Genomic DNA, 11,835 nt, shown 5'->3' on the forward strand with positions numbered 1-11,835 from the left:
AGGAACTCCTCAAGTTTGTAAACCGGAGTCCCTCTCCTTTCCACGGTAAGTGACCAGGGCAAGGGAGGAGGGTGAGGACTGGTGTGCCCCTCCCACCGGCCTCCGTCGTTGTGAGAGAGTCCTTGTCTTACAGTCGTAGCCGAGTGCCGCAACCGCCTCCTCCAGGCTGGCTTCCATGAACTCAAGGAGACGGAGAGCTGGGATATCAAGCCGGAGAGCAAGGTACTAGGGGTGGGGTGGGGGTGGAAAGTGACCAGGGCAAGGGAGGAGGGTGAGGACTGGTGTGCCCCTCCCACCGGCCTCCGTCGTTGTGAGAGAGTCCTTGTCTTACAGTCGTAGCCGAGTGCCGCAACCGCCTCCTCCAGGCTGGCTTCCATGAACTCAAGGAGACGGAGAGCTGGGATATCAAGCCGGAGAGCAAGGTACTAGGGGTGGGGTGGGGGTGGAAAGGCAGGTCCCTAGGCCAGGTGTCAAAGTCCTGTGTGCCATTTGGCCAAGGCACCTCACACCCCATCTCTTCTTCCCTCCCCCCAGTACTTCTTGACTAGGAACTCCTCCACCATCATCGCTTTTGCTGTGGGGGGTCACTTTGTTCCTGGCAATGGCTTCAGCCTCATTGGGGCCCATACTGACAGCCCCTGCCTCCGGGTAAGGAACTGAGGCTGTGCTGGGTGGGGAGATGTTGGGGAGAGAGGGGCAACAGGGAGCCAGGAGGTATAGATGGGGGGCTTTATTCCTTGGAGTCCAGGAGGAGGTCCACCTGTCGGCCCCTCCTCTGACAGTAACAGTGGCCAACCAGTGGCTCTGGTCTGTCAATTGTCTAAGTCTCACCTCCAGATCGGGGCAGGCCTTCTTTGACTCAATCACCTTCACCTTCAGGTGAAGCGCAGGTCTCGCCGCAGCCAGGTGGGCTTCCATCAAGTGGGCGTGGAGACCTATGGGGGCGGGATCTGGAGCACCTGGTTTGACCGTGACCTCACCTTGGCTGGACGAGTCATTGTCAAGGTGAGAGCTGGGATGTGACATCGGGGAGGTTCTTGGGCTCCTTGGACGGTCCTTTGTTCCATTCCTTCAGGGTGTCCATGAAGGGTTCCCTGGGGAGGAAGGATGGGGCCGTGCAGGCCAGAGGACCCCCTCAGTCAGTCTGGTGAAGGGGGTGTTAGCCAGCAGGGGCAGGGTGTGTTGGGCTGACTGGGCCTGGTTGGCCGCAGTGCCCTTCCTCAGGTCGCCTGGAGCAGCGACTGGTGCACGTGGAACGGCCCATTCTGCGGATCCCTCACCTGGCCATCCATCTGCAGCGCAATATCAACGAGAACTTTGGGCCCAACACGGAGATGCACCTGTGAGACTGGGGCAGGGTGTGGCACCAGGTGACAGAGGGCCCCAGCGGGACCTGGGAGCAGGGACCTAGCTGATGTCTGAGGGTCCTGACAGCTCTGACATTTGGGGAGCAGGCTGCAAACTGGCAGGCATGGGCAGTTCCCTGTCAGGAGATGGAGATGCCTTCCCTGCTGTGCCCTCCAGCCGTCCCCATGCACCCGCTTTCCCTCTCCCCGCAGAGTCCCCATTCTTGCCACAGCAATCCAGGAGGAGCTGGAGAAGGGGACCCCTGAGCCTGGGCCTCTCAGTGCTACAGTAAGAGAGTCTCTTGCTCATGGGGAGGGTGGGTGGAGGGGGTGCAGATCAGTCCCCTGAGAAGGGGCGAGGAGAGGAGCAGTCCCTCCTCCCAGTGTCCTTCTGCCCTACAGGATGAGCGACACCACTCCGTGCTCATGTCCCTGCTCTGTGCCCACCTGGGGCTGAGCCCCGAGGACATCTTGGAGATGGAGCTCTGCCTTGCAGACACCCAGCCAGCGGTGAGCAGCGGCTGCAGGAGCAGCTGGGTGGGGGCTGCCAGGGGCTCAGCCAGCCCTCGTGTGTGACCTGTCCCTCACCAGCCCCTCAGTTATTCTCATCCCTGTTCTTTCCATAGACAGCAGCCCCGCTTTGCTTCCAGGGCATGGTTCTTTGTATTATTATTATTTATTTTATTTTATTTATTATTTTTTAACTTCCCCAGAGAGAGACATACATGGGGGCAGGTGGGTAGTGAGAAAGCAAGCTACCGGGTCCAGGACCTGAACTGTGGTCAGCCATGTGGGAGTCCAGCCCTTTAACCACCACACCACCTGCTGGCCCCAGGGTGCTGGTTCTTAAAAAGACAGCTTCTCCATCCCAGACCTGTCTATATGCACTGTCTGCAGGGAGGGGCCTAGGGAGCGAGTGACCCTCTTCAGGATTCTGCAGGGGTTTCTGCTCCAGGTGGTCCCATCTGCCTCGACCCACTGTGGATCTAACTTCTGAGGGCAACACACCTGTGGCCGCCTGTTCTCTAGCTCCCAGATCGCAAAGTCTGTGGATGCGCTGTCCTTGCTAAGTCTCTGGTTCCTGACTGGTTTTGCTTTTGACCTTGTTTTTAGTGACCATTCACCCTCCCTTTTCCTGCCCCACAGGAGCAGGCCAGGAGCTATGGGCCTCCACCCTCCCATCCCTCCACTCCAGCCAGCCGTCCTCCATTCTCTGTTGAGTCCTACCTGGCATGCATAGTGGTGCCCTAAGCCAGGGGTCAGGGAGGCTTGCTGCAGCTGCAGCCCCTCAGGTGAGGGAGGGTGGGGTTGAAGGTCAGGCTGACTGTCTGGTTTCCTAGGTCCTTGGTGGTGCCTATGATGAGTTCATCTTTGCCCCTCGGCTGGACAACCTACACAGCTGCTACTGCGCCCTGCAGGTGAGGAGCTGGGTGTACATACCGCCCTCGGGAGAGGGAGTGTGGGGAGGGCTGTCCATGCCCCAGCAGGTCGCGGGCCTCTGGGCTGGGCGGCCCGCAGGGTGGAGCCTAAATGCTGCAGCCTCAGCATTGCTGCCCGTGGCCTCTGTCCTTGCACTGGCCGGGGCCAGGCAACGAGGTAAAGGGAAGGCTGAGATGTCTGGGGCCGCCCCACTGCACCTGCACTGATCCTGTCCTGCTGCTTTTCCTTCAGTGAGCAGCCTCTGCCTCAAGAGAAAGGCCTTACGGCCCCACCCTCGCTGCTGCCCCACTCTGGTGGGAGCCCACCTAGCCTCGCCTGTCCCTTGGGGTTTTGGCGGGGTGGTTTCTCCCTCCCAGCAACTTGATCCCATGCTAGTCTCTTCCCTTTCTTTGTTTCTCTTGCCCTTGCCCCTCCCTCTGCCTTTTCTACCCTGCCCCTGCTGAGACTGGAGTCCGCCTTTGGGTTGTTACAGAGACCACAGTCAGGCCTGGGACCTGCATCCCCTTCTGTAGCCAGCCAGTCGTGTCGCCTTGATGGGGTCACGGTGCCCTCTTCGAACTCTCAGCCTTTTTTTTAGGTTTGTGCCATAGGGCATGTGTGCTCACCAGAGACAGACAGACAGAGAAAGTGAGAAATCGCCCCATGGGCTTGGCCATGCCGCAATCCCTTCTCCATTCTCCTTTTGGGATTCTGGGCACTCCTGTGCACATCCCTGGTGTGATTTTCAAGGTCCCGGGTCTGGGACTTGAACACAGAGTTGACCATGTGGGATCCAGCACCTTTATCACAGTGGCACACTCTGGCCTCATCAGTGGTAGATCTTTTTTTTTTTTTTTGAGAGGTTTTTGCTATAGGGCACGTGCGCTCACCAGACAGACAAAGACATAGAGACAGAAAGTGAGAAATCACCCCCCAGGGGGGTGGTCACGCCGCAATCCCTTTTCCTCCATTCTCCTTTCGGGATCTTGGGCACGCACGCACGCGCGCCCGGTGTTAGTTCTAAGCCACTGGGTCCGGGACACGAACTGTGGTCGACTAAGTGGGAATCCAGCGACATAGCCATTACGCTAACTGCTGGTTCCCATCAGTGGTAGATCTTTTGACCTAGGTTTCTCAGGTGCTTGCACATCCTCCTGCCTTTCACATGGGGAGAGGTGGGGGAAGAAAACCAAAGTCTGGTTTCCGCCATCCCAGCTAAAAGGGTCCCTGCCATGCCCTCTGCCGGGCAGTGCCCTCAGATAGAAGCCGGTGAAGCCCAGCCCTCCTCCCCGTGGCCGTGACGATGGGAGGTGGCAGCTCTGAGGTGCTCGGGCTGGTCACGGAAGGAGGAGGGCTGGGCTTGATGCTGCTCGTTCCCTCCCCGAGCCAGGCCTTGATCGATTCCTGCTCGGCCCCTGCGTCCCTGGCCACGGAGCCTCACGTGCGGATGATCACGCTCTACGACCACGAAGAGGTGATGGGGCCTCTGGGGGTGGTCCTCGCTGTGGAGCCTTCCACAGCCTTCTTGTCCAGGCACCCGCGTGACCGGGGTCGTGGCTCTCTGTCTCTGTGCCGTGTGCCGAGCTCCCTCCCCGCTGATCTTGAAGCTCCTGGGCTTCGCTCCCAGTGGGTCCTCACGGCACAGGCACACGTGAGGCTGCAGTCTTTTCTTTTTTTTTTTTTTTAAGAATTATTTTCCTTAACTTCATTTATTTATTTATGTGTTTACTTACTTATAATGTGACTAGAGAGGGACAGAGTGAGAGAGAGAGAAAGGGAATGTGAGAAAGCAAGCCGCCAGGTCTGGGGCTCAAACTCGGTCGGCCAAGTGGGAGTCCAGCGCCCTTACCCACCCCGCCACCTGCTGGCTGAGGCTGCAGTCTTAAATGCTGGAATTGAGCTTGAGCCCAGAGATGGTGCTTTCATGGGACCACTCAGGTCAGAGTTAGCAGTTCACAGCGGGTCTCTGCCACCCTGAACGTGTGGCCTCAGTTCGGATCCAGGTGGCTGTTCCAACCCTGATCATGTTGGCCACGCCAAGTTAGCAGAAGGGCGTAAAGGCACAGGGAGAGCAGACGCCATGCCCTAAGGGCGCCATCTGAAAGTGACATTCGCTACTGCTTATGTTGGCCCTGCTTAGCTGCTAGGGAGGCTGGGATGTCATCTCCAGCAGGGGAGTTGTGGGCTTAGCTACAGTGTGGTGACAAAAGATGTCCTGGGTGGCAGTCTGTGTCACATGGATAAAATAAAACTGACCAGTGTGGTGGGCACCTCTGCTGAGCCCCAGGGAAGGAAGGCGGCAGGGCAGGAAACCTACTAACAGGTTAGTTTAGCCCCAGCCCAGCCACCACCAGGTGTTCTGTGATGGCCTGGGGTTGGAGATGTTGCCAGGGACACCCTCATTCCTCGCCCATGACTCTGGGGTTCCAGGCCAGCAGGGCGTTGGGCCCCTCTTGCCGGCCCCACAGCCCAGGCGCGGAGCCCAGGGCCCAGAGCGAACCAGGTCTCTGTCCCCAGGTGGGGTCCGAGAGTGCCCAGGGAGCACAGTCGCTGCTGACGGAGCTGGTGCTGCGGCGGGTCTCGGCCTCGCCCTCGCCCCAGAACCTGACAGCCTTTGAGGAAGCCATCCCCAAGTCCTTCATGATCAGTGCAGACATGGCCCACGCTGTGCACCCCAACTACCTGTGAGTCTCCTGGGCCAGACCCGTGACCCCCGCCTAACCTGCCTGCGGCTCAGCCCTGGACCTCCCCCACCCCTTCCACTACCCGTTCCTTACCCCCTTTTCCCTGTTCTGGGAGATTCAGGGAGGATTTCCTTTTGACTGCTCCAGGGCCCACCCAATCAAAATCACAGATGCCTAATGCAGGTGTGTCCACTATGCCTTATGTACAAATTTAGCGTCCATCTCCTGTGGAGGCTGTCTGGAATGCTCTGCTTAGAATGACTCTGAGGTCCTCTGGGCGGGGTGGAGAAGAATGCTGTGATCCATTATTAATGTCTGCCATGGCAGGGAGTGGGGTGCTGAAGGCCCACTCCTGTTGTCATCCCTGATCCTTACCTCTTAACAGGGACAAGCATGAGGAAAACCACCGGCCCTTATTCCACAAGGTGAGATGCCGTTTCTCCTTAGGAACTTGGAGGCCTGGCTGACTTGGGTCCCCTCTTATTCCCTCTGGGCCTGTCACCATCTCTGCCTCACCCTCAACTCTCCCCAGGGTCCCGTGATCAAGGTGAACAACAAGCAGCGCTATGCCTCCAACGCGGTTTCAGAGGCCCTGATCCGAGAGGTGGCCAGCAGAGTCGGGGTGCCCCTGCAGGTGAGGGCAGGCCCCGGCTGGAAGGCGTGAGGGAGGGAGCATGGTGCAGCACCGCCTTTAGTGGAGGGGGTCCCAGCAGAGGAGAACAGGGGCTTTGGGTACGGACGGAGCTGAGCTGATGCCAGGGCTGCTGAGGTGCTAGCTGTGTGACCTCGGACTAGTCTCCCAGCCTTTCTGAGTCTGTGTCCATGTCTGTGGAGTGGGGAGTGGAGTGGTGCCTTCTTGGCTGGATTTCCATGAGGATCGAGGTGGTGGGCTCCTGGCGCATGTGCATCAGTCGTTTTCCACCCCAGCACCCTCCCTTCCCACGGTCTCTCACACTCCCTGGGGGCTTCTACTCATTTTTCCTTTTACCTTAGAAGTCACCTGAGTCCTGGACTGGCAGGTGGCATGGTGGCTAAGGATGCTCGACTCCCACATAGCTGACTACGGTTCATGTCCTGGACCTGGTGGCTTGCTTTCTCACTTTCTCTCTTTTTCTCTCTTTCTCTCTCCCTTTCTGGTCAAATTAAAATAAATGAATAAGTAAGTAAAGTTAAATAAAATAATAGCAATTAATTAATTAAAATACTTAAAAAAAGAAAAAAGAAAATCACCTGAGTCCTTTCCCCACACTGTGTGTGCATATATAAATATGATACGTATTTATATAAATATGTGTGCACACTCACATAGTATCTGTTTATCAACTGCCTGTCTGTATCAGGGGTTGGGGACCAGGGTGGAGTCAGACCAGGACCCTGGAGCCCAGACACCCAGGGCAGGTCTCTCCGCTGCACGGTCTCCACTCTACCCCATTCGGACTGAGTTACTCCACGTCAGGAAGGCCTCTCTGAGGAGGTGATGCCCTCACTTCTCCTCTGAGAAAAAGGCAGTTCTGGGAAAGCCTGAGGGAAGAGCAGCCCAGCCTAGAGGAGCAAGTAGAAAGGGCCAGGGGGGAGGGGGGGAGGACTCAGTCTTTTGGAAAGAGGGAGAGCCAGGTGAGAGCAGGAGTGGGCAGGGGAAGAGGCTGCCTAAACCGACCATGCAAAACTTCCTGGGCTGTGGGAGGGCGTCTGGGTTTCACTCTAAGACCAGTAGGGAGTCACTGGGGGTTATTTTGTTTTAATAAGTTACAGCAGAAATCAGGTATATTTTAGAAAATTAGGGACCAGCAGGCGGTGTGGTAGTTAAGGCACTGAACTCTCACATGATTGGCTACAGTTCAAGACCTGGACCTGGCAGCTTGCTTTCTCTCTTTCTTTCTCTTTCTCTCTTCCTCTCTCTCTGGTGAGCTGGTGAGTGCATGTGCCCTATAGGAAATTAATGATAATAGTAAATTAAACTAAATTAATGTTTAAGAAAAGAAAACTAGAAAAAGCATAGAAATGAGAAAATGAAACAGTTCCCAGGGTATGTGTATATCCTTTCAAATTTTCTTTTTATTTCTGGGCATGTACATAATGTGTATGGGGGGTCTTCAAAAAGTTTATGGGAGATATGTATTATGATAAAATTATGCATGGATTTAAACATTTTTACATTAAGAGAAACTCATACTTTGATTCCATTTTTCCATGAACTTGTTGAAGTCTTCTTGTACTCTCTTGAAATGAAATACAGTGGATTTCTTTTCTTTTTTTTTTTTTTTTTTTTGGGGGGTTTTTTTCTACAAGCACTCGCCAGAAAGTAACAGAAAGCTAGAAATCAGCCCTTGGGGGGGTGGGGAGATGGCCACACTGCAGTCCCTTCTCCTCCATTCTCCTTTTGGGATCTTGGGCATGCACACACATGTGCCTGTGTTAGTTTAAGCCACTGGGTCTGGGACTTGAACCACGGTTGACTACGTGGGAGTCTAGCGACATGGCCATTATGCCAACTGCTGGTCCCCGTAGTGGATTTTTTAAAATAATTATTTAGCTTTATTTATTTATTATTTTAATTTGACTAGAGAGGGACAGAGCAAGAGAGAGAGAGAGAAGGAAAGTGAGAAAGCAAACCGCCAGGCCAAAGATTTGAACTGCAGTTGGTCATGTGGGAGTCCAGTGCCCTTAAATACCATGCCACCTGCTGGCCCCCCATAGTGGATATTTTTTTGTTACTTTTCATGTAGTCACCTCCACCTTTTTGTTACAGAAGTTTTTGTTTCAGTGAATTTGTATCTGTACATCTAACGTATAGACCATTTTTTGTTTTCCCCAGTTATCTATAAAACAGTCTTTACAGTTTTAGTCTCACTCTCTAGTATCCAATTCAGGACAGGTGTCATATCTGGCTGAAAAGTCACTTGAATGTCTTCTGATGGGGTCAGCAGGTGGTGTGGTGGTTGAGGTGCTGGACTCCCATATGGCTGACTATGGTTCAAGACCTAAACCTGGAGCTTGCTTTCTCACTTTCTCTCTTTCTCTCTGGTGAACGCTTGTGCCCTATAGCAAATTGAAATAATAATTAGCTAATTAATTAAAATAAATACTTCTTTATAAAAAAGGAAAATGTCTTCTAATCTGGCACTGTTCTTCCCGACCCCCTTTTCTTTATAATGTTGGCTTGTTGGGTCAGGCTGATCAGCTCTTAGAATGCCTCACTTTCTCTCTTGTCTGGTTGCTTCCTCATGGTGCCATGTAGCTTGTGTCTCTAGCTCCTGTATTTCCTGTGAACTGGAATTTCTACCTAAAGACTTAACACATTCAAGTTAAATATTTCTAGTTAGAAGACATCATTGCTGGCATGTCCTTCACATTGCATTGTCCTCACAGTATCTGGGTGATCCGCCCTGAGGATGCCAACAGACCTTGGGGTTGGGGTGCCCCTTAAGTTCTTCATCATGGTTGTTCCCCCTTTGACCTGACGGTAACTTGTGCAAGGGAGGAGTTCCCATCAACCAGACACGTGATGGTGTTTGCCTAAATCAATGGTCCTTTCCTAACTAAGTAATTTCATTCGAATTTACTGGAAATTTCCCGCCTCCCAGTTCTTTTCATCTCTTCCATTCTTCTGTGAGGTGGAGCTGTCCCTCATCCAGCCAGTCAACTAGGACTGTTTGGTTATAGCAAACTCTGTTTCCTACTGGAAAACAGGGAAATGATCATTCTTTCCCTTCCCCACTTTGCTGCATGGCCATCCCCCTGGGAGGTGATTTCTCACTTTCTCTGTCTGTCTCTCTCTCTGCCAAGCACATGCACCCTTTGGCAAAAATCTAAAAAAAGAAAAAAGAATAGTTATTACTTATTTGACTTTTTTAATAAGAATTATAAAAGAGAGACCAGCAGATGGAATAATGTTTACGTCATTGGACTGCCAGTTGTCAACTGCAGTTTGAGTCCTGGACCCCACAGCTTAAAACTCATGCCAGACACGTGTATGCATGCCCAAAATCCCAAGAGGAATATGGAGGAGAAGGGATTGCAGTGTGGCCATCCCCCCCCAGGGGGTGATTTCTTGCTTTCTTTCTTGGGCAACCACACACACCCTATAACAAAAAAATCGCTCAGAAAAAAAAAAAAAAAGGATTGTTCTTTTATAAGAATAGTTAAATATTAAGAATAATTAAATAATTATTTCTATATCTCTCCCCAGTGAGCACATGCACCCTATGGTAAAAACCTTAAAAAAAATAACAAAGTTATTACTTAATTTTTAAATTTTAAATAATAATTATAAAAGAATTTTTCCATAAGAATAATTAAGTAATTATATAGTAATTCTTTCATAATTAAATAACTTTTAAAAATTATTCAGTTTAATTTATTATTATTATTACTACTTTTAATTTGATGTAGGGCACGTGCACCCACCGGAAACAGAGAAGGAGGGAAATGAGAAAGCAAGCTACCAGACCCAGGACTTGAACTATAGTCAGCCATGTGGAAAGCCAGTGCCTTAACTACCGTGCCACCTATTGTCCCCAATATGTTTGATTTTATAATCCTGTTTTCTTTTACACTGAAAATCTTGTTATGTACCATCATGTTACAGTTTCCTTTTTTATCATAATATAAAAAAATAACCTCAGGGCCAGCAGGTGGAGTGGTAGTTAAGGTGCTGGACTTCCACATGGCTGACTGTGGTTCAAATCCCGGACCTGGTGGCTTGCTTTCTCACTTTCCCTCTTTTTCTCTCTCTCTGTCCCTTTCTGGTTAGTGCACATGCCCTGTAACAAATTTAAAAAAGAAGAATAATGATAAATAAAAAAATTTTAAAAAAGAAAGAGGAAATGGCCTCAAAAGGCCAATAGCTGTGTTTTTTTAAAAACACTAAAATGACCAAGTACTTTTTCAGTGTGTGTGTATGTCGGGGGTTGCCACGCAAGAGGGTGAGGAAAAGGATAGGTGTTTTAAACCGCCCGCCTGCTCTGACAGGTGGATGGTTATTGGGAGGGAAGCTGACAGTAGCTGGGACTGGGTGGTGGCGGTGCAGGCGGAGAGAATGGGACTGAATCAGAGTATCTCGTCTGTTGGGGCTGCCATTGCGTGTTGGCTTTGTGATTTTATGCTGGTCACTTCATAAACCGAGGGGTTAGAGTGGGCCGTCTCCCAGCCCCTGCAGTTCGGGATGGCTTCCTCCTTGGCCTTCACGAGTATATGCTGCGTGTTGCTCACGGCCTCTTTCCTGTCTGCAGGACCTCATGGTCCGGAATGACTCCCCGTGTGGTACCACCATCGGGCCCATCTTGGCTTCGCGATTGGGACTGCGGGTATTGGACCTTGGCAGCCCCCAGCTGGCCATGCACTCCATCCGGGAGACGGCCTGCACTACGGGAGTACTCCAGACCCTCACGCTCTTCAAGGTAACTCCACCACCCGTCCCCAAGGCGGCAGCGCTGCCCCCTCTAGCATCTGGATTGGTTGCGGTGTGGCTGGCCTAGGTGATGAGGGCTGGTTGTCATGGTGCTCCATGGAGGAAACGAGGGTCCCCATGTTCCTCAAGGCTCAGGGGCCCTGCCCAGACTCCAAAGGAGAATAAGGGGATGGAGAGGGGCCCAGGGAAAAGAAGACTACTGGGAAGCATAGGGGACCCTTGGAGCTTCTAATGCTGTGGCCTCCATTGGAGGGAGCTGAGTGGCGGGCACCTCCATCTGGTCACTTGCTGATTGCGTATCCCATGTTGCCACCCTTTTAGGGTTTCTTTGAGCTGATCCCGTCTCTGAGCCGTAACCTCTTAGTGGATTGAGGCCTCATGGAAAGACTTCTGTCTACCCCTTTGCAATTGACGGGGGATGTCCTCAGCTGAGCTGAAGCCAGATTATTAAAATGAATTTTTCACTCAGATACATACTGTTGTGCTTATTTGGAGACTGGGGGAGGGGGGGGCGCGGGGAGGGGAGCCTAGCTCGAACCTTTGGCACCAGGACAGAAGGGGAGGTTAGGCTGCAGGGGGGAGCTGAAGGAGGCATGATTTAAAATCTTTTCTTGTTCCAAGTAGCATGGTGGTTATGGTGACTGGATCCCACATGACCAACTACAGTTCAAGTTTGGGACTCAGCAGCTTGAGAAACACCAGCCACATGTGTGTGTATGCCTAAAATCCCAAAAGGAGGGAGAAATGGAGGAGAAGGGATTGCGGCATGCCTGTCCTGGGTGGAGGGTGCTTTCTCGCTTTCCCCCTGTCTCTCTCCAGTGAGTGTACACACTCTGGTGAAGTTAAAAAGTAAAGAAGTAAAGGCAAGGCCCAGAACACTGTGAAATGTCCATAGCACGTAGCTGTTGAGAAGATAAGTTGTATGTACCAACGTGAAGAGATCCCAAAGACGTTGAGTAGAAAGGTGGTTGCAGAG

General features: G+C 52.2%; 1 protein-coding gene across 1 annotated transcript in view; it reads left to right on the top strand.

The window, feature by feature from the left end:
* The window catches only part of DNPEP (aspartyl aminopeptidase), a gene marked incomplete in the record, with an annotated part of 12,428 nt that extends 1,099 nt beyond the window's left edge, over positions 1-11,329 (top strand). The window contains 14 exon segments of the mRNA XM_014584229.2: positions 4-45; positions 134-222; positions 535-648; positions 880-1,005; positions 1,212-1,342; positions 1,560-1,635; positions 1,749-1,856; positions 2,687-2,764; positions 4,156-4,239; positions 5,283-5,449; positions 5,835-5,874; positions 5,982-6,083; positions 10,681-10,848; positions 11,181-11,329. Of these exon segments, the coding sequence (XP_014439715.1) occupies positions 4-45; positions 134-222; positions 535-648; positions 880-1,005; positions 1,212-1,342; positions 1,560-1,635; positions 1,749-1,856; positions 2,687-2,764; positions 4,156-4,239; positions 5,283-5,449; positions 5,835-5,874; positions 5,982-6,083; positions 10,681-10,848; positions 11,181-11,231 (1,376 nt within the window).
* Between the last annotated feature and the right edge of the window lie 506 nt (positions 11,330-11,835).

This window comes from Tupaia chinensis, unplaced genomic scaffold (genome assembly GCF_000334495.1).
Source record: "Tupaia chinensis unplaced genomic scaffold, TupChi_1.0 Scaffold145907_1, whole genome shotgun sequence".
Taxonomy (NCBI): domain Eukaryota; kingdom Metazoa; phylum Chordata; class Mammalia; order Scandentia; family Tupaiidae; genus Tupaia; species Tupaia belangeri.